The sequence below is a fragment of the Kryptolebias marmoratus genome, linkage group LG7, assembly GCF_001649575.2.
Source record: "Kryptolebias marmoratus isolate JLee-2015 linkage group LG7, ASM164957v2, whole genome shotgun sequence".
In the NCBI taxonomy this organism is placed as follows: Eukaryota; Metazoa; Chordata; class Actinopteri; order Cyprinodontiformes; family Rivulidae; genus Kryptolebias; species Kryptolebias marmoratus.
Genome location: NC_051436.1, coordinates 2,291,188 through 2,313,008, shown reverse-complemented (window position 1 = coordinate 2,313,008; position 21,821 = coordinate 2,291,188). Strand labels below are relative to the sequence as shown.

The following is a 21,821-nucleotide window of genomic DNA, read 5'->3' as shown; positions in this document are numbered from 1 at the left end:
CTTCTAGTTTTCCCACAAACTTAATTTTTTTATTTTATTTTTGATACTGACAAATAATAAAACAGTAACACAAAAACATGAATTTGTCCAAAACTGTTCATGAAGACAGATTAATCACACAGTAGGTCCGTAATGTGTGTCACCCAACACCAAGTAGAGGTCCTTAAATAATCTCCAAACATCAAGTTACAATTGAAAACCCAGTTTTTAAGATATATTTACACCATAATTGTTACATAGAATTGAAATACAAGTCATTTAATGATTCCAAAAATAGCAAAATGGATGCTTAGACTGTTTGTGTTGTCATTATGCCCTTATTTAATAGTAAATTAAACATGATCTGATTCAGTTTGAAAGACTAAAAACAAACCCTTAGAAAAATAAATCCAAAAACTTGCTTTGATTTCCTTCTATACTGATAATGATTGACTAAAAAGCATAAGAATCAATGTACAAATTGTTCAAGAAACAAACAAAGAAAAGGGATGTAGGCAAAGATGAGATTGTCACTGCTGCTATCACCTTCAAAATATGAGTCATGCTGGTGTTTATAACAAATCTTAATTTAAACTTTTTCATAATTGATCCACAGTTTCTATCATTAATCCTAAAATAACTCTTTCTGGTTAATTTTATTAAGGTGGATGCAAATTCTTATCACAAATGGTTTAACAAATGTTAACCTGTCCTGAAACACCCCCAGGCATGCTGTGATTCTAAAATACAGTATTGATATTTATATGTGAGCAAATCAGGAGATTACCCATAACCGGTTTCGAGCACCATTTAATCATGTTTTGATTAAAGGTTGGAATAAAAAGGTCTGCAAAGCTCATCTGTTCGTAAAGTCTCTGGATCAGGGTTCAGGTCAGGGATCCGTATGAAAGGCCAATCTCAGTCACCATGGAAACCATCTGAGAAGATAATGAGAAGAACTGATTTATTTCTCTCATACAAAAATTATTTGTCTTTTGGCTTTACTTTAGTTCTTCATCCAATCTGTCTCCAAGTGTTTAGTGATGCCCTCGTTTCTGACTCCAGGAAACATGGGCGATCATGTAACTGCCCATATCCGTTTGTTAACAAAATATTTTATGAAGCAGTGAGAGTTGAATGAAACTATGGTCATCTACAACTGAATAACATTTGAAGTCAACCCAATTCAAGATGGCGGTTATAGCTAATCAACAAAAAAAAGCTATATGTCAGCCATTTTTAAATATATTGAGCTAAAAATTGGTGTGGTGGTAGCTGAGAGTCATTCCTAACACATATATCATGCTTTAATTTTTGCATGCATTTTTTTACCCTGGATTTAATTATTTTTATCAAATGAAGAATGCTGATCAACAAACTTATCAGATAGCCTGTAGTTAGATAAGTTAAAGTATTTTTAAGTTGAAGATTTAAGTCAACATATTAGAGCCATATGTTATTAAATCTAGTCAATTTTTTATTTAATTGTTGCAACATTTTGTCTAACAACAATCAACAAATTTTACAAAATTAAAAAAAAAATGTTGATGGCCTTTATTTATTGATTGGATGATTGCATATGACTTTATCATGAGTTTAGAATTTGTTTTATTTAGTGAGGTGTTTTTCAGGTACATAAAAATCACAAAAAAATGACCATGAAGTGTAAATTAAATGTATTACCTATTTTCCCCAGCCCATGCTGATCAAGGCTGAAGTGTCCCGTTGGGATCTGGCAAATCTACGTCTTCTTTTATCTGGGCAGACCTGGAAGGTAGAAAAGAGAGTTTTAGAAAATCAACCCTTATTCTGCAGTTCATCTATAAATAAAAAACTGAAAAGTTGTCACTGAGCATTAGAAATAATTTTAGGAACTAGCAGGTCTTGTAATAACTAGTATTAAATGTTATTTTGGAAAGCTTTGAGGCGTACCGGGACACAGTTGTCCTTTTTGAGACACAGCTGAAGCTGGCAGTGCAGATAAACATCATTGGGATGATTGGTGAACTCAAACATGTTGAAGGAGAAGTAGTTGGAAGTTCCAATCCCGTTTCCCTTCACACGCACCGTCCCGTCACCAGGAGCAGCACAGCTGAGCAATAAAAATAAATAAATACATAAAAAAAGCGATCTCATTCAGAAACCATGTTCACGAACAAATTTGAGAACAAAGCTTTAACCAGCTGCCTCTTTCGTGCATTTCTCACCCATCTACGATCAGGTCGTGTTTTGGCGTGCTGTCGGGTGACTTCTCACTGGTTGCCCAGCAGGAGTCGGTTACCACGGCGACTGTGTCTGCATCCAGCCCGCTGGTCTTCAGCTCGATCCAGACCTTCTGATTGAGCTTCACTTCAGTGTCCATAACTACCACTTTGGTGCATTGTTCATCAATGTAAGCATTCATGGTCACATTGTAAGTCCACTCTCCAGATGTTATTGTGGACACGTAGCTGCAAAGCAATCATACACATCTTAGCTTCTTTGACACAAAACCAGCTGACAACAAGTTCTGCAGTAAAACAGCAGCTACCAGCCAGTACCTGTTGTCTTTGATCCTGAAGTACACGGTCTTCAACTCAGGCTCAGGATAGTAGCAGGAAAACTCAATGAACACTTGGTCATGGCGAGTGATGACGTCAGTGCTGTTCTGGTTCATGATGGCGTTTGTGTATTTTATTTGGTTCCCAATGGTCTGCAGGATCACACATTCAGTCAAAAATCTCATAATATGAGCTTTTATATTTTATCTTTCCACATTATGTTTTTTTAGACTGTCACTAGTTGTGCTGAACTCAGCATGTGAACATTATGACAAATTCTAACAAAATAATCCAAACTGCAGAAATGCTATAAAACCATGATTCTCAAACTGGTACAAGCACCACTGCTGGTGCTCAGGATTCCTCCAGTGGTGCTTTGACAGAAATTTGGTATCAACTATTTACAAATTAAGTAACAAGCTTATTAACCATCATAAAAAATGATTGTTTCAACCAAATTGCAACAGAAACTATTTCAAACAAAACTGCGGTGGAAAATATTTCTAGAACCCCCTGAGGAAAAAACTGGACTGTGTTAGTGGCTACTTCAGCAGCACCAGTCAAGTCTCTATAGGACCTGATTGGATCCCAAAGATCGAGGATCTTTGGGTTTTTTTATGGTTTCCCATTAACACAAGATATCATCAACTAAAGAAGGCCTAACCAAGGATAATCAACATGTCCCTCCGACAATTGGGTTTGTTAAAAAGTTAAGGTTAAGATAAAGTAGCAGATTTGGTTTTTAGCTTTAAGTTAGAAGTTCAATTAGATCAGTCAGTTTGCTTGTTTATGTCAGATATTTGATATGTCTGAAAATGAAAAGCTAGTTTTTAATGTTGCTGTAATGATGAAACTTTAAAAGCTTAGTATTACTTGTGGTACTACTCATTATAACATGTTTTAGGAGCACTTCTATGGAAACTTAGTAAGGTACTGCAAGGACATTTTCTGCTTGTAGAAAGTAAAGAGTTAAAGAATCTACCATGATCTCCGCATCACAGCTGTCTCTGGTGCTGAAGCTGAAAGTCACCATGTGGGTCTCCTCATTTATCACGCCCCTGCAGCTCTTGTCATTGAGGTGTAAGACAGTGTAGTCGATGCCCTTTTCCTCCATCAGACAACCAGCAAGAGTGATCGAAGCAGAGTTGTGCTTGCATTCAGTTTGTTCGCCTGAAAATTAAAGTATTCATGAAAATGAAAACAGAAATTGCCTTCCAATCATTCATCCATGTTATATGTGGAGCACAGATGTCATACCTAGAGTGTAAGAGGTGTTGAACTTGGATGCAAACCAGGCTCTGCAGAGGCAGCCATATTCTCCACTGAACTTCCTGCCACAGTACTCATGATCACTGCAGAATTTGTCTTGGCACAAAGCCCTGGGTGGAGCTACAGAGGAACACAGAGATGCATTATTTGGAAAACATGAGAGCTATTTAAAAAAATCGGCTTAAGTTGATCAGTACTTACAGCATTTGGCTGTTTTCCACCAGGGCCCAATTGCATTGCCATGTTTCAGACTGCAGGCTCTGGCGTAGGCCCACATGAACTGACACCAGAGATGGTCCTTTGAAGAATATCTGCATGAATTCTTGCAGCCAGTTATGTAGGGTGTTGGGTCAATGTCACCATTACACGAGGTGAAGGGTGCAGCCCTCATGAGGTTACAACTAGTCCACACATGGAAGGAAATAAGAACATGTGGGTTAAACTTATAGTCTTTGTTCATTTTTCTTTGGTTCATCTGACTCATGAAATGCTCACCGTTCAGTCACGTTGTTGTGGGGAATCGCACTGATGTCAACACTGCTGTCCTGAGGCTCACACCTAGGGGCCAAAAGCAAAATTTTACAAATGTTTTTCTTTTTTGGCTTGTTTATAAAACACAAAAGAAGACTCAACAGCTCATTCATAATTCAGTAACAGAGCAGCAGCCAGTGGGACGTTGAGCTTGTGATACCTGGCGGAGCTGTACTGAAGGAGCCTGGCACTAGAAACGCTGTTGGAGTCGACACACAGACCACTCAAAGAAGAACCGGACGGTGCTGTGAAGGTTTAAAACAGAATGTGAGTCAGAACTGCATCAGTGTTCAAGCTCATTAAACACGGACAATATTTGAAGTTTACATCCTTCTTGGAGAAATCTAATCCTTACATTTTTTGTGAATTTGAACTGTGGTGCCATCAAAAAACACAGAAATGATGAGTGTGCAGGCTGTAAACTGTGCAGTGACTCCAGTTTCATCCTTGGAGAGGTCAACTCCATGAAACTGCTGGACTGAGCTGTTGAGGGTCACCATGTCATCGTTCACCTGCACCAAAGAGAAGGGAAACATCCAAAACATACACAAATGGGTTGGTTTCACACATACAATCATTTCTCATAAATCCTCTACTTTTGTAGTGAAAAAGAAAGATAATAGTCTGCAGAAAGCAGAGCAAATAGGTAAGGGTTACATCAAATTCTGTTATGACTTCGAGCCTGCGGTTGTAGGTAACTTACCCTGACTCTGCCTCCTTGTTCCAGGTGAATCTGAACACCTGAAGCAGCCAGCCTCAGGGTCACACTGTCCACAAAGCTCACATCTGGCTGACGACGTTCCCCGAAGTTCGCCAGCACTGTGAAGCCGTTTGACGGATCCGAAACCAGAGCGTAGGCACACAGATCACTCACTGAGTTAAGAGCACCTTGAAAGTCGATGACGACAGGGCCGGTCACAGAGCAAACGTCAGCAGATGAGTAGAAGGAGTCTCCGTCAACACCTGCAGACATGAAGAATCAAAATAATTTAACTCTGAGACTTTTAAATGTGATCAATCAGTGATAATTTGGCAGTGACAATGCTTTCATCAAATGTGTGACAGAAGAAAAAAAGATACATTACAATTTTCATAACAGATGAATGGTAAACTCTGGGTGCAGACTTCCTTGGACCATTTTCCTGAGTCATCAAACGCTGCAGCGACACACTTGTCAGAACCAACGGTTGGCTGACCGGCTGCCCAGTTCACAAACTGAGAGTTGCTCCCATCAGACCACAGCTCTTTCCGTGTGAGACCAATCCACACTGTTGTACCTGCTAAGGCTCTGATCACATCATTTTCTCCCTGATTCCGTATACTGTGAGAGAAAGAGAAGCACAATAACATCAAATTAAACTAATGTTTGTTTGTTTTCTGAGAATGCATTTAACAATTAGAACAGTGAAGTATCATCTGCAGTTAGTGAATGAAAATAAAATGCAATAATAGTTGTACAAGGATACTTTTATTTTGTAAAAATACAAAAGTTTTGTTACGATTCCATAGTTGCATCTTCAAGAGTTGCATAAATTAAAGGAATGTAAAATAAAAACGGACAGACCATAAAAATTATTAATAAAACAAAGATATGGTCTATTTCTTTAGTGAAATCCATACTTTTTTTCAATAAGTTGATCTAATTTACAGTTCATCATCTATTATTACAGTATTCAATTGTGTTGACTGTACCTGACAAGATCTACATAATTGTTCCTGCAGAATGCCTGAGCTTCAGTCCAGGTTGCTGATTGGCTCCTGAAAACAAACACTGCTGATCCACCTGACATACCTGTAAATTTACAGATAAAAAGAATTAAAGTCTGTTGTTTTATTTTTGTTTCTTCTGTAAATACACAAGTGGCAGGAAATAATCAACAGAATCAAGATAAGCCATAAACTATTATTTATTTATTATTTTTAGCAATATTTATGTAGTTCTACCAAGAATGTTTGGAGTTGCAGGTATTTGCCATTTTTACTTGGGGGATCAGGAATTAAAAGGTTTGGGGAGAGCCAGGACTGTTGAATAGCTAGAATCCTACACAAGACAAGAATGGGACAACATTCCCTCTACAACCTCCAGCAGCTGGTCTCAGATTCTTTACATTCACAGACTGATGTTAAAAGAAGAAGGGAGGCTTCACAGAGGGAAACATGAACCTGGAACTATTTTAAAGATTTGCTGCTATCAAATTCAAAATTACCTTATTTTGTTAAAAAGGACACTTTTTCTTAATGTTTATAGTGTCCCATTGTCAATAAAATATGGACTACAAAGATTTGCAAATTATTGCATTTTGTTTTTGTTTACATTTCTCATGACACCTCCAGCTGTTTTGGAAGTCGTTGTTATTTAAGCATCAGTAGACCTGTGGAAGTCCTGTTTGTTGCTCAGCTGGCTGTGTGACGTAGCTACGTGTTTATTAGCAGGAGTGAGTAACTGAGATTTGGTCTATCAGGACACAGTTTAGTGACACGTTTAAAGAAACGTTCACAATCACTTTAGAAACTACAAAAAAGTGTAACTTTTAAAAAGCAAATCATAAAAAAATATACGGTGACTAATAAACCTTTTATCTTACAGTATATAAACTCACCATTGTAGCACACAAAAGGAAGTCTGTTCATGCAGTTCAAGTCATTCCATTTGCCGTCGGAAAACATGTTAACACAATTTTCTTGTCCATTATAATTGTTGGGCTCTCCAGAATTCCAGTTTCTAAACATGGTCTCTCCGTCACCATAGAAGTCGGGGTCATTTAGGGCCCATATCCAGCCGTCATACAGACCTGTCCAAGCCTTGCCTGTTCAAAAATACATTGATTATATAAAACTGCTGCAATGTTGCTCAATGCTGAATGACCTGAATGGTGAGGCTCTCCGCTCTCTTCTATAGTTTGTTTGTTTTCGGTACTCATTAAAAACTCACCTGTATAGCTTGATGTGGTTTGAACAACAGCATCAACATCTGCTGTGTTTTCAAGCGTGGCCAAGTCAGTGTACTCCTGTCTGCAGAAGCTCTGAGCGTCTGTCCACGTTTCCGACGTGCTCACAAAGTAGTACTGCCGAGTTTGGGCGAAGGCACCACTGAGCAGCGCTGTTGAAACAAAATGTACTTAGTGTTTGTAGTACAGCACTGCTGTGCTGTAAAGAGAGAGATATTTGCTTAATAAAGGCTATTATGGGAATAATATATAGCTGCAATTGCAGGGTTCGCTTTTTTAAGGGTTTCAGAGCAGCTCTCATGGGTTATACCTGTCTTTCTTTTTTATATGTAAAAAAAACTAACTATATAGTTTAAAGTAAGTCATTTTGATTCCATTCCTGCTCAATGTGATTTAAACTACAGTGCCTTTGATGTGCTGTGCGTTTATTGCTATTATAAATTAGCCATGGTCAGTAAAAAAAAAGAAACTCAAAATGCCAATATGTGATGTAAAATAAGTGATTGCATAACTATTCACCCCCTACAAATTGACTGTCCTGATTCAACTCTGAGGAAAGATTACCGAAAAGTACAAGTCATGGGATGAATACAAAAAAAAAACAATTCCAAGACATTAAACATCTCATCCTGTTTTGTTAAGTCTGTCATCCTGAAATGGAAGGAATATGGAACATGTGTAAATCAACCAAGAGCAGAAAGGAGGACAGTGAGAGAGAGCACCAAGATCTCTGTGACTCTGAAGGAGCTCCAAGCTTCAGCAGGTGAGATGGGACAGACTTCATATACTACATTGCTGATTTTATTCATTTTTTGTGTTTATTATTTTATACAGTAGCTTACATTGCAATTTTATTTTCAGAGAACGTTCAAAAGAAAGGTGTCAAGGATAATTTAACCTTTAGGGTAATTCACTTTTCTTTCCAAGCTGTATGAATAATTGTTTTTAATAACTGTAATTACAATATTGACCAAAATGACTGTGATTATGTTTCATAATTAAGTCTGCAAACCAGTTTCTCAGCAGTTGTTATTGTTTATGACTCATGCTTTTTCCGATCTGGGATGTTTTTCTGCCTGCCGATTCGAACAACTGTGCTTAGATTGTTTAACAGTAACAGTGGTAAACCTTTACTGAAGTAAACATTTCATATTATGGATTACTTTTCAGTTGTGTTATCAATATATTTTTGAGTTTGGCTGATTTGTTTTGAGCTTACCTGTCAGCGCAATCAAACTACACAGGTAGTGCATTTTGGAGGCTTGCCACAACGCTCCGAGGTGAATTAGCTGGAAGACAGATGATTGGACAGCTCAGTGCACATTTCTGATAAGCCATATCGGTAACATTTTATTTGAAGAAGTGTGCACAAGACTGACATGACACACCTGTCATGAACATGGATGTCTTTGCTATTTCAACTTGACATTAACCAATATACACAATCAGCCTAACCCATAACAAAGACATTTTTATCTTGAGTAATATCCAATTATCATAAGAAAGACATTTTAAACAATGTCAACTTTGCAATAAAGGTGTCATAATTTACCAAATTACACTTAATGACAACAATTATATACATTCAGAAAGACTCGTTCATGTTTATGACAGGGGTCATGTCAGTCATATGCAGACCCCTTCAAATGAAATGTTCCCACAACATCTGTAAAAGTTCAACAGCAACCAGTAACACTGGCTGCAACAGCAGGCTAAGTCTGTGGAAGGAAACAATGACCGATCATCTCATCCTATCGTTACTGATATGATCATATATCCATCCTCAAACAGATCACTATAATGTGAATTATATCACATTAGGCCACATTTAATCATTTAACCAACAAGAAAATCCTCACAGAAACAAGAGCAAAGAAAGCAAAATCAATAAATAATTAATTTGCTGTGTGATGAGAGGCTAAATAACAGCACAGGAGTGAAGCTGGTCTTACTTCTGGAAGGATGAGGATGATGAAGGCTTCTGTTCAGGAGGCTCTCTGAAGATCTTGCCACAGATTTGTCTGCTGATGTCTCTGTCTCTACCTCTCTGGTTCCCTCTTTTTATTATCACCCTCTCCTGTCCACACCCAAAAAAAACAGGTGACTGTCATCTTATAATCCCTGTAATTAGGTTTGACAGCTGGAAATAGGTCAATGATTTGTCAAATAAAATGCACATACTGAACATTGCATACACTTCCAATTCTCAGAAATATTAAGTTGCAGAACTGGGTCAACGTGAAATGAATACTTTAAGATGAAACTGTTCAGCTCTGCTTTGATCGTTGCGCTATGCTGCAGTTTCTTCCATCGGCATGAGCAACTTTTCAAAAAGAAATACTAGTTTTTTATTTTGTTATTCCATTTATTAATACTCTTAAACTGCAGACTGGTTTCCATATTGTTTGTTTAAAATTTCTCAGTTCTAAGTAATTTATTGGTAAATTTTACAACTGTTCTTTTTTTTAATTTGATGAACCTGCTCGACCCACAGCAGAGTCAAGGTAAGCTGATGCTTATTTCCAGCGGCTGTTGGGAAAAAGTTGGGATACGCTCTGGTCAGGCCACATGGAGACAAGCAACTGCTCATGCTCAGCATCACAAAGCCAATTTAGAATAGACAGTTAACCTAAAAGCAGCGTTTCTGGGGGGTTTAGGATGAAAATGGAGTACCTGCAGGAAACCCATGCATGCAAAATAAGAACCTGCAAACTTACTGCAGGAAGGTCCAGCTGGAGTCGAACCTACAACCAACTTGCTGTGAGGCAACAGTGCTACCAAATATGCCAGTAGTTAGCCCAGGTATTATTATAATTACTACTACTACTACTACTACTACTACTACTACTACTACTACTACTACTACTACTACTACTACTACTACTACTACTACTACTACTTCTACTACTACTACTACTACTACTACTACTACTACTACTACTACTACTACTACTACTAATAATAATAATAATAATAATAATAATAATAATAATAGATTTGTATAAACTCATACCACACCCTTATCTCATTATTTTTTTCCACAAGTTTTTCCTGCTGTTTTGTTAGACTTCTATAGTTTTCTTCTGTTTTTAAAGACCTCTCCATCCATCCATCCATCCATCCATCCATCCATCCATCCATCCATTTTCTTTACCTACTTTTTCTTGCACAGTTTCAGGGAGCCCGTGCCTTTCTCCAGCATCCAGGATGTGTTCTATCTCTACTGCTTCTAGAATCGTGCGGCTCAAGGTGGCTGCATGTTGGCGTAGCTCTGTTACACTCATTTTCCTCTTTTTTTTCTAGTTGTAAATTGTGTTTTTGGATGATTATTTCCTCCGGTATCGGTATCCGGTAACCTTTTCCTTTTGGACATTTTGTTATGATGCGTAACCATGACAACAAGTGTTAAACGTGAAGAACCCTGAAGTCCAGTCATGGCCAGAACCAAGCAGACCACCCGCAGAGGTAAAGCTCCCAGGAAGCAGCTCGCCACCAAAGCCGCCTGTAAGAGCGCCCCGACCACCGGTGGAGTGAAGAAGCCTTACCTCTACAGGCCTGGTACCGTGTCTCTCAGGGAGATCCACCGGTACCAGAACTCCACCGAGCTGCTCATCATCATCAAATATCATTAGTGCCTAGGCACATACTGACAAAAAGTATTAACCCCAAAATGTTCTTGACTGAAAGAAAATGAAAGCAAAATTCTGATGCCCAGATTCACGAATGTTTTGTGCATCTTTTTAACTCAACATTTCTGGTTCAGTGGGTCCAACTGATCACAGATGCTCACTTTTCAGCTGTAAAATTTATCAGATACGGATACAGAACACAATAACAATGATGGTTTATGCACCTAATTTTCAAAACTCAATAACCTCAAAGTATGTATTTGGACACGCCTGTGCTCCTGCAGCCATCAGGGAGGGCTGCAGCACCCTCCACACCCCTACTCCCCATGGCCTTGGAGATGTCAACTTTTTAACACGAAAAAGTGCAAATTTGTTTCACCTTCTGAACCTTCTGGGCATGTTTGTGCCCGTGTATAAATAGTGCTTAGTTTAGGTGAAAAAACAAGGGTTAAAGAAGAATCATCAATGGTGCAGATACTTCCATCAGCACAATAAAAATAAATCAAGGTTCGAGTCCGTCTCGTTTGGTTACATTCCACCTTTAACAGTAAGTGGAGTTGTTGGGTCAGCTGCTTCAAAAATAAAAAATAACACTTTCGAATGCCATTAAAGCCTGCTGGTTTCATTTGCATATTAAAACTGATGTTAAATCTAAACCAGGTCAGTCTGTCAAAATCCACTAAATCCCTTAGCTTATCTTCAAGTTAAAATATTTTATTGTGAATTTAACTAAATAAATGTGTTTCCCCCAGACAGAGTGAAGATAAAAAAGAAGAGCAAAGCCTGAAAAATATATGCAAAGGCAGTTCTGACGTAAAAGACCTAACATTTTATTGAGGGAATGCATATCGCCCGCTGCCTTTCGTGCCAGTTTTAGACTAAGATCATCTTATGTTGGAAAACAAAGTCATGTTTATCAGTTCTCCATCTGCTTATCAATAAACATATTTACAGACGTCATTAAATCAACTTTATTTTAAAAAAACAAACAAAATAAACTTGCTAATCCCAGGAAACAGCCACTGCAAAGAACCTCTGTTTTTGAGTTTAGATATTTCCCCAAGAGCTTCTGAAATTAAGCTTTAAAAGATGTTCTTACAGTTACTCACTCTCACAAATCACTGATTCAGTGTGTGAGGTATTTGGTTCTCTGACACTTAAAAGTTGTTCATCCAGATGGACAATATATGAAATCCTTCTGTCACATATGTCAAGTTGTCAAGTAAAAGTATGTCTATAAGATGTTCATGTGTTCTTTATCCTTGGAATGTAGACCAGCTGAATTCTATATTGAACAAAAATCTAAATGCAACACGTTTTTGTTTTTTGTTCCCATTTTTTATGTCCTGAATCAAAGATCGAAGTTTGTGAGCTTCGGCCATGCCACGCTTACCCAACTTTACTAAACTTATGTTGCCAACTAAGTTACTAATACAATTTAATGTTAGGAAATTTTATATAACAATCAAATTCAAGTTGTATGTTTGTTACGGAAACAGTGGAAGCTGTAGTCTGTTAATCCTTTCCTCTCTCAGGATGCAGATGAGAGTGAGGAACTTAGTGACCTCCGATTTTAACGAGAAGAAAACAGACGTGATGGTGTTTTGTCCCAGCAGCGCCTGTGGAACGTCTTAGTTGAAGCAGACAAATTCTAATTTGGGTTTTAAAACGGACAGTGATCTTAAATTAGATCGCCAGGTTGGAGCAGTGGTCAGGTCCAGTTTTTATCATCTTAGGCAGCTGGCAAAGATCAGGCCAATTCTTTTTGAAAAAGTAATTCATGCCTTCGTTACAACTCAGCTCGATTACTGTAACGCTCTTCATTCTGGAGTCAGCCAGTCGTCCCTCAGGCGTCTCCAGTTGATCCAGATCGCTGCTGCTCGGCTCTTAACCGGAGTCGGGAGGAAGGAGCACATCCCCCCCTGTCCTGACTTCTCTCCAGTTTAGAGTTCATTTTAAGATTCTTTTATTTGTTTTTAAAAGTTTACATCACTCATACTCTCCTGCTCGTTGCCTCAGGTCAGCTGATCAGCTGCTCCTGGACGTATCGAGGTCAAAGCTGAAGCTTTTAGTGTCGCTGCTCCCAAATTATGGAACAATTTGCCGTTACATGTCAGAAGTGTCCCTTCATTGTCAGCTTTTAAAACACTTCTGAAGACACTTTTATTCATTGGCTTTTAACACATGTTGAGACTTTTTCTCTTACTTCTGTTTATTGTTTTTGTTGCCTTTTGTCTTTTCAATACTTTGAATGTTTATAGATTTTTATCTGCGCAGCACTTTGTTGCAGCTGCTGTTGTTTTAAAGTGCTTTATAAATAAAGTAGGAGTAGTTTTAAGAAAAAACAATTTGACCTAAAGCTTTTAAAAGTATCTTTGCCATGACAATATGAAAAATAAAAGAAATTTACAGCCATATTTGTTGTTTAGGAGTTGGTCAATTACAAGAATCATCCACCAAGTGGCAGCACACCTCACCTTTCAGCGTGGAGGAGCGTATTAAGTTTAAAAAAAAATCTGAGGCGTCTATAATTCAAACATGGACAGTATTATCTTCACATGTAAATCTGAACATCTCCTCTTGAACCATTAACTGCTTTTTATTGTGGCTAAATGTATCAGTTTAGTTTACACAACATGACCACAAATTAATGTACTTTTTATGCTCTATAACATTTTATATTGATTCACAAATTTTACAAATATTCATCTTACAGAAATGAGGCAAGTTTCTGTTTCTGACTTTTGAAAAGTTTGAAGAAACTTAAAGATCTGAAGCCTACCTGGTGTCTGTAGATTAAAACGATTGTAAGGGTGTTCATAAATTATTATGAACAAAAGATTATACAAGTACTGTCTCCATATGTCAAAACATCACTCTTATTTTTAAACCAAATTTAAAATAAAGTGTTTTTAGCAGCTTACTGTGTATTATTTGCTTTTTTCACATGTTGCTGTTAATAATCCTGTGACCAAGTGGTTAGACAGAAAACTGCACATTTATGGAGTGGATTTCTTTTATTAAGATTTTAAAATAAAACCTTAAAAGATTAACAATGACTTCCTCACATCAGAAACGCTTTTTTCTTTTGATTTTTGTTTGTGTTTTTAGATATATATTTTGTTTTGTGATTTTCCAGTTGAACTATAAATTGACGGAGCTGAAAAATTATATATATATATATATATATATATATATATATATCATAACAATGATTGTGTCAATAGCAGGATAGATAGATAGATAGATAGATAGATAGATAGATAGATAGATAGATAGATAGATTTTCCAATCTCCACTTTTCTCACATAATACATTATGACTCTAATAATAATAATCTCATAAAGTTAGATTGTTTAATTTGTTTTAAATAATTTCTTAAAAACTATAATAGCAATATAATAGCCGGCTATTAGCTGTGACCTAAATACCTCACCTGTTACGTCAGTTCTGATATGCAAATACAGAGAAAGGTGTGCTGGAATGTACGAATGTACTACCTGAGGCGCTGCCTCACCTGTCTGTGGACAAAAGATCAGAGCCGCAGGTGAAGCACGCACTGAACAGTGTGTAAAATTATTCTTATGACCTCTGCAGAATAAAAATAATTCCTGATAATGCCCTAAATAGCAAGAAACCCTCTTTTAGGAGAGTTCCCCACAACTATTGGTCCTTCAGCATATTACAGATACAAAGTATGGTGCAATAATTTTAGTAAACCTACTAGTTTGTTGAATGAATATGGAATTAATTAACTGAAACAACAACTAAAGCTCCCACATCTGACAAAGATGACAAGCATGGAATAAAATAATTTATTTGTTTTGTTTTGTTTTTCACACCAGCCTACATTTCTGATTTATGAAAGCCACTCTTTAAGACCAGACTATCCTCAGACCCATGTCTCACTTTTGCATATTTGTATTGCATATCTGTTGTGTATTAAAATATAAATCATATTTATCTGATAGTGTAAGGATTGGGTTTTTGTTTTGTTTTCTTTTGTATTTATTTTGCACTTGTTTTCTTGTCTGTCTTGTTCCTTGTGCCTCAGTCAGTATTCACTTCCCCTCTGTTTGCCCCTGCTTCTCTGCCACGCCCATCTCCACCTGTCAGTTATTGTAATCACTCACCTGTGCCCACTTCCCATAATCATACTCTGTGTTTAAAACCTGGTCATTTTCCCTACCACCCTGCTGGATCATTGTTGTGCTTTTCGTTCTGCTCATTGTCTCGTCTTGCCATGCCGTGTTCCTTTGTTTAGATTTTTGTTATTGTTACTTTTGCTGCCTCATCAGCCCTTTTGTTTTATCTTTTGTTTAAGTAATAAATTAGTTTCTTTATAGAAATGATTTTGCGTTCTGGGTTCGTCTCTGTCTCCCCTCGTCATGACAGATATATTGCAGTCTGTTCTTTTTACCAATCGAGCTTCTTTATACACCAGAATAATCATAGAGTTCAGTCTCATATATAATTATGAGACAGCATGTGATATTGTTTTGCTGATGACACTCAATTATTTATTAATCCAATCAGTGCCCTAGATTACAAACATGTCTTAGAGACATAAAAGCCTGCATGACCCTGAATTTTCTGCTTTTAAACTCAGACAGACAGAGGCAGTGAGCATCTGAGGAACAACCTTTGCAGCCTTTCACTTCCTCTGGATGGCTTCAACTTGGCCTCCAGTTCGAATGTAAAGAATTTCCATCTGGAACGTGTATTTTAACTCCCACATTAAAAGTGCAATCAGAACTACTTTCTTCCACAGTTTCATTATTTTTAAAATTAGAAATATCGTGCCCCAAAATGAGGCCGAAAAACAGGTCCATGTATTTATCACTTATAGGCTGGACTGTTGTAATGCCTCCCTTTTTATCTAATGGTTTGTTAAGTAATCAATTGATCCAAAGGGCTGCTGCCACAGTTCTGATAAAATTTAGAAGGAGAGATAATCATCCTAATAGCTTCTCTACATTGGTAAAATTCAAAATAGAATTTAAAATCTTTCTTCGAACATTCAAAGCTTTTAACAACCAAGCTCCATTTTATATTTAAAGAGCTATTGTTTCATATGTTCCTAACAGAGCATTTTGTTCTCAGACTGCAGCTTTGTGAGATGTTCAAAGCTTGGTTATTGTTTGTTCTGTAACAATTCTCTGAGACCTTCACAGAAAAGCTGTATTTACACTGAGATTAAATTAAACACAAAATTGACTCAATTTACTAATTATGGTGAATTCTGAATGCACTTAGTTGCTGTGAATACTAGTTTGAGGTATCAGAGAAACAGAACTGAATACAAATGCACGACACAAATTTCTGATTTTTAATTGTAGAAAAAATCAAAATGTTACAATTGCTAGTCATCCAGGAGATGGTAAATCCATCCATCCATCCATCCATCCATCCATCCATCCATCCATCCATCCATCTTCTTCCTCTTATCCGAGGTCGGGTCGCGGGGGTAGCAGCCTAAGCAGGGAGACCCAGACTTCCCTCTCCCCAGCCACTTGGTCCAGCTCCTCCGGGGGAATCCCAAGGCGTTCCCAGGCCAGCCCAGAAACATAGTCCCTCCAGCGTGTCCTGGGTCTTCCTCTGGGCCTCCTCTGGGATGTGCCCAGAACACCTCACCAGGGAGGCGTCCAGGAGGCATCCTCACCAGATGCCCGAGCCACCTCAACTGGCTCCTCTCGACGTGGAGGAGCAGTGGCTCTACTCTGAGTCCCTCCCGGATGACCGAGCTTCTCACCCGATCTCTAAGGGAGAGCCCAGACACCCTGCAGAGGAAACTCATTTCAGCCGCTTGTATTTGCGATCTCGTTCTTTCGGTCACTACCCAAAGCTCGTGACCATAGATGAGGGTAGGAACGTAGATCAACCGGTAAATCGAGAGCTTCGCCTTTTGACTCAGCTCTCTCTTCACCACAACAGACTGATACAGCGCCTGCTTCACTGCAGACACTGCACCAATCCGCCTGTCGATCTCCCGCTCCATTTTCCCCTCATTCCTGAACAAGACCCCGAGATACTTAAACTCCTCCACTTCTTCCCCGACCCGGAGAAGGCTCAAGACCATGGCCTCGGAAAATTCAAAGGAAGTAAAATAACCAAACAAACAAAAACCAACTACAACTGAACTTGACAAAATGGACTGAATGGTTTTGTTTCATGTTTAAGGTGACCTCAACTACGTACAGCAAGGACTCCAGTTTTTTTGTACAGTTTTGGCCTCTTTCCATTTTAGGAAAGAGGCGCAGTCTACTTTCAGTTTATATTCCCTTTAAAAGGAAAAAAATAATTACCTGAACCTGAACCTGAAAAACAGAAAGTAATGAATGTAATCACTCTGTTTTGTCATTGTTCTCTTATGAAGTGACCTGGTAACTAAAATAACTTCAGTCTTAATATGCAAATTTTCAAAACATCCATTGATACGCCTCGTCATCCTGTCTATGTAGGCAGTAGTTGCCTGAGGCGTCACCTCAAATGCCCGAGGTGGAATGTAACCAAACAAAAAGGATGCAGATTTTGAAACAACAATATTTAAGCTGTTAATATTAATTGTTTGAGTAACCACATGTTTCATGAATAAATAAATAATAAAAAACAAATAAATAAATTGCCCTATTTATTGTTGCTTAATAATTTGATTAATATCCCATTAGAAGGTTGCCTCTTTGCAGCTTGGAGCTGCAGAAAGAAGCACTCTGACTGTTGTTTGTGTCTTTGCACCAAACAGCAGTTCTGATTATCTGGTCTTATTGGAGTCTCTGACTGGCAGACTGGATGGGGTGCCAATTGAATCTGTTGTTCTCCTGATTCTCACCCTTTCAAATAGCTGAGGACGTAACCAGGAGTTTGACCAACCAACCATGTTTTGTGGATTTGAAGACTTATGGGTGTTTTCCTTATGGCATTCTGTATGGGGTGCTGCTAGAAGATGGGGTGTCTATGTCACTTTGAAGGCCTATATGGTCGTTGTAACAACAACAACGAGAGCTGTGTCCAGATTTTAGGAACAAAGTAGAGCTTGTTTATTGTTGCCTCACAGCAAAAAGGTTATAGGTTCAACTTCCTGTTGGCAAGGAGTGTGAATGTTTTCTTCAGGTCCTCCAGTTTTCTCCCAAAGTTAAAAAAGGGACTTTTAGGTTAACTGCAAATTCTAAATCGGCCCTAGAGGAGGAGCATGAACAGGTGTTTGTGTCTATGTTGTCCTGTGATCGATTGGAAACTTGACCAGGGTGTACCCCACCTTATGCCCAACAACAACTGGGGATGGCTACCAGCTCACCTGCTTTGGATCAAATTTAACAAATTTTCATCTTAGAGTTTTATTTAACATTGACACAGGTGCAGATGAAACAGAGGGAGTTTACGATCACTTATCAGGATGAACGTGTAAATATGTGAAGTATGTGTATTATTTATTTTGGCTCTCTGTCCTTGTTCCAGCTGTCAAACCTACATGATTCTTGAGGACAACAGAGGTAATTTCAACTTTGAGATTGCTTCACAGTCACATGCTCTTTGTGGGTGTGGATAGGTGAGAGGATGGAGATAAAAAGAGGGAGGCAGAGAAGGAAGGACATAGCAGGACTCTGGAGACAGAGACACCAACAGACAAATCTGTCCAACTACAGCAGGATCTTTCTTGGGACGCCTTCATCATCCTCATCCTTCAAAAGGTAAGCTTCAACCTTGTGCTGTTATTTAGCCTTTGATAATTTATATTAAAAGGCATTTTGTATGAACTATAGAGATTTTTTTAAACGCATGAAGGTAGACAGATTAGAGTGGTCAAAATGGGAACAAAACTCCTTTTACCAAACGACTTGTTGTAGCCAGAGTTTCTGGTTTCTGCTGAGCATTTAAAGATTTGAACCATTACTTACCTGCATGGAGCTGTATTTACTGTAGAAAAAGAAATAATAAATGTGTCTAAGACTTTCCACTCATCTGTGTGTCTTCCAGCTCCTGTCAGCTGTGTAACACGCCTCCAACATGCTCCGCCCCCTGTTCTACCTGTGTGTTCTCGTCACACTGCAAGGTAATCCAGACACAGATCAGCCAAGAAAATAACTTTTCATATTAGTTGATTCAGCAAGTCAGAAACAAATATTTGAAGTGTTTACTGTCTGTAACTCATTCCTCTCATCTGTCTCCATGTTTGTAGGTGCTGCTAGAGCCGAGATCTGCACCTTGACCGGCCCCACTGTCATTGACTTTCAGGATCATCTTAATAATGTGACAGATCGGTGTGCGTACTCTCTGCTAGCAGACTCTGGCAATGACTTGAAAGTGGTTGCCAACTTTCGGGAACGTCGCCGCAGAGACGTGAGCTTTGTGGACAGTGTGACTCTGACTGTGGGCAGTTCAGCGAATGAAATTGTCCTGGAACAAGGAGGCAGAGTCCTGGTAAGTTACAAACAACTGAAGGAAAGAAATTAGAGTAACATTTAATCTAAAAGACTCTCTCCCACCCCCTCCTCTTCCTTAAACTCCTGATCTTCCTGCAGAAATTCATCTTGACATTAGTATAAGATTCATAAACTCAGTGGCTGTCCAGCTTGTTTCTCAGAGTTTAAATGACTCAGTGTTTCCTCAAACTCTTCTTGTTGATGCAGGTGAACAATGTAGGGATGCCCATCAACAGCACAGGCCAAAACTTTTTTGGTGTTGACGTGGTCAAGGATGAAACTGGAGTTACTGCAGAGTTTACAACCACTGAATACACCATAAATGTGTTCTTTGATGGCACCACGGCACAGATCTCCATGGAAGGTAGAAAAAATACACTTATAACTAACCCTAAGTCTCAAATATCTGTATAAACAAATTAAACATAATCCTCTTATTAAATTACTGATTGTGTTGACCAAGTTTTATTAGCAATACGTTTCTGACTTTTTGTTTGGGAAACCTTTCAGTTCCTGTTAATTCAACTCTGGCTGGTCTGTGTATTGATGCCAGCAATGTTTCAAGTGAAAAACGCACCGAGAACAGCCCCCTCAGGTATCACCTTATGAAAACTCTGTCTCACAGACTTCTGCTCTGATATTACTTCATCAATGAATCAATGATGTAATGCTTACTTTATGAATAGGTCAAAAAGAAATCTTAAGTTTGTTGTGTTTGTTGGTTTCTAGCTGTGAAGAGCAGTTCCAAGACCCTGCTGACAATTCAATCGACTGTGCTGCATTGACTGCAAGGTGAGCAGATTTATCCAAACAGATGGAAACATGTCTGTGTTATACCTTGATGTAAACTTCATGTTATGTACCACATCATACGTTGCTATTATGTATGAAATTTAAACAGAAAATATCCAAGATTTTCATTTTCTCCCATGTTGTTTCTGTGCGTGTGTGGAATAGGTGTAACGAGCTGAGAGACCCACTGCTCTCCGACTGTAATGCTGACATTGACCCAACACCCTATATAAACGCCTGCTCGGAAACTTTGTGCAAATATTCGGCAGCAGATGGTCTCAGGTGTCAGTTCATGCGGGCCTACGCCAGAGCCTGCAGCCTAAATGGCCACAACGTACCCAACGCCTGGCGGATAAAGACTCGTTGCCGTAAGACATGGACAAGTTGAGCAGAATTCCTGTTCACCTCACACGTGTTCAGAATAAAATATCTCTGTTTTCCTTTCTTACAGCAAACAGAGCCTTCTGTCAAGACAAGTTCTGCACTGACCATGAGTTCTGCGGCAGGAAGTTCAGTGGAGATAACGGCTGTCTCTGCAGAGCTGTGTTTGCACACCCGTACAAGGAGGCCGACACTCTGGGTACATAAATATTCAAAACATAGTTATAACATTTCTACATGAGAGGAAAAAGTCTCCAAGTGTTTCTCCACTAATAATTCTTCTACCCTTTAGGTGATCCAACGGTCTGCGAGGCTAACTCTGCTTCCCTCACTCTTTTTAACTGTCTGCTGGAGGAAAGAGGCATCGACTACACAGTCTTACATCTCAACAACCAGAGCTGCAGGGGCGAGCTGGATGAGGCGGCCAACACAGTGACTTTCAGCTTCAACACCGAAAACCTCTGTGGGGCAGAAATCACGGTGAGTTCTCACTTCCTACTGAACAAGCAGAAAGAATTCTCTGCTGAGCTGCACTCCTGTAGTTTGTTCACTTGAAGCCATAAAGATCTAAAGAAATCAATAATTTAAATAAAGAAAGATAAATAAGCTATGTCAGTTCCAACATCTGAATGTGTCATCCTGCAGTTTGATGAAAATAGAATCAACTACACAAACACCATCATGAACCAGAACTTTACTGATGTCATCATTCGCCATGACCAAGTGTTCATTGAGTTTTCCTGCTTCAATCCTCAACCACAACTGAAGACTGTGGCTTTCACAATCAATGACAACAGGTACTGGCTGGTAGCTTTTGTTTTTGTCATCATGCACAACTTGTCAGCTAGTTTGTATGTTATAAGGTCTAACTTGTGATTGGCTTTTTGTTCTGCAGCTATATGATCACTCTACAAGCTGGAGAATGGACTTACAATGTGTCCATGATCCCCTACATTGATGAAAAATGCACTAAGGTTGTAGCTACAGATACTGAAGTGAAGCTCAATCAGAAGGTCTGGGTGGAGCTGAAGACCGAGGGGCTGGATGCAGACACAATCGCTGTGGTGACCGACTCCTGCTGGGCAACCAGTGTGCCGGATCCTGACAGCACACCTAGACATGACCTGATCAAAAATGGGTGAGAGATGTTTCTAAATGTGGACAATGACTCCTGTTTATCAGATATCCTTTGTGAACATACGTTCTGATTTTACTTAAACACTGTTTTCCTTTTTCTCAGCTGTGCCAACCCTGATGATGGGACAGTGCGTGTGATGGGAAATGGAGTAGGAACTTCCAACCGCTTCTCCTTTAACATGTTTGAGTTCACCA

At 38.8% G+C, this 21,821-nt stretch overlaps 2 protein-coding genes across 2 annotated transcripts; one reads left to right on the top strand and one right to left on the bottom strand.

Moving 5' to 3' along the window:
- Position 1: 1 nt before the first annotated feature.
- On the bottom strand, positions 2–9,350 carry LOC108251613 (alpha-tectorin-like). The gene is made up of 18 exons (XM_017441963.3): positions 9,220–9,350; positions 8,487–8,556; positions 7,252–7,419; positions 6,920–7,126; positions 6,012–6,111; positions 5,405–5,640; positions 5,023–5,282; positions 4,675–4,831; positions 4,480–4,564; positions 4,284–4,346; positions 3,990–4,189; positions 3,777–3,908; positions 3,502–3,689; positions 2,520–2,671; positions 2,187–2,429; positions 1,912–2,071; positions 1,663–1,746; positions 2–917 (listed from the first exon to the last, which is right to left on the bottom strand). The coding sequence occupies exons 2-17, from the start codon at positions 8,518–8,520 to the stop codon at positions 1,663–1,665; spliced, it is 2,469 nt and encodes an 822-aa protein (XP_017297452.1). The 5' UTR covers positions 8,521–8,556; positions 9,220–9,350; the 3' UTR covers positions 2–917.
- A 9,084-nt stretch (positions 9,351–18,434) lies between these two features.
- Positions 18,435–21,820, top strand: LOC108251611 (the record flags this gene model as incomplete). The annotated part of the gene is made up of 12 exons (XM_017441961.3): positions 18,435–18,584; positions 18,871–18,946; positions 19,073–19,314; positions 19,524–19,680; positions 19,827–19,911; positions 20,046–20,108; positions 20,274–20,476; positions 20,560–20,688; positions 20,782–20,969; positions 21,135–21,286; positions 21,385–21,627; positions 21,730–21,820. Coding segments are annotated over exons 2-12 (1,599 nt in total), but the record flags the coding sequence as incomplete, so codon positions are not given.
- Between the last annotated feature and the right edge of the window lies 1 nt (position 21,821).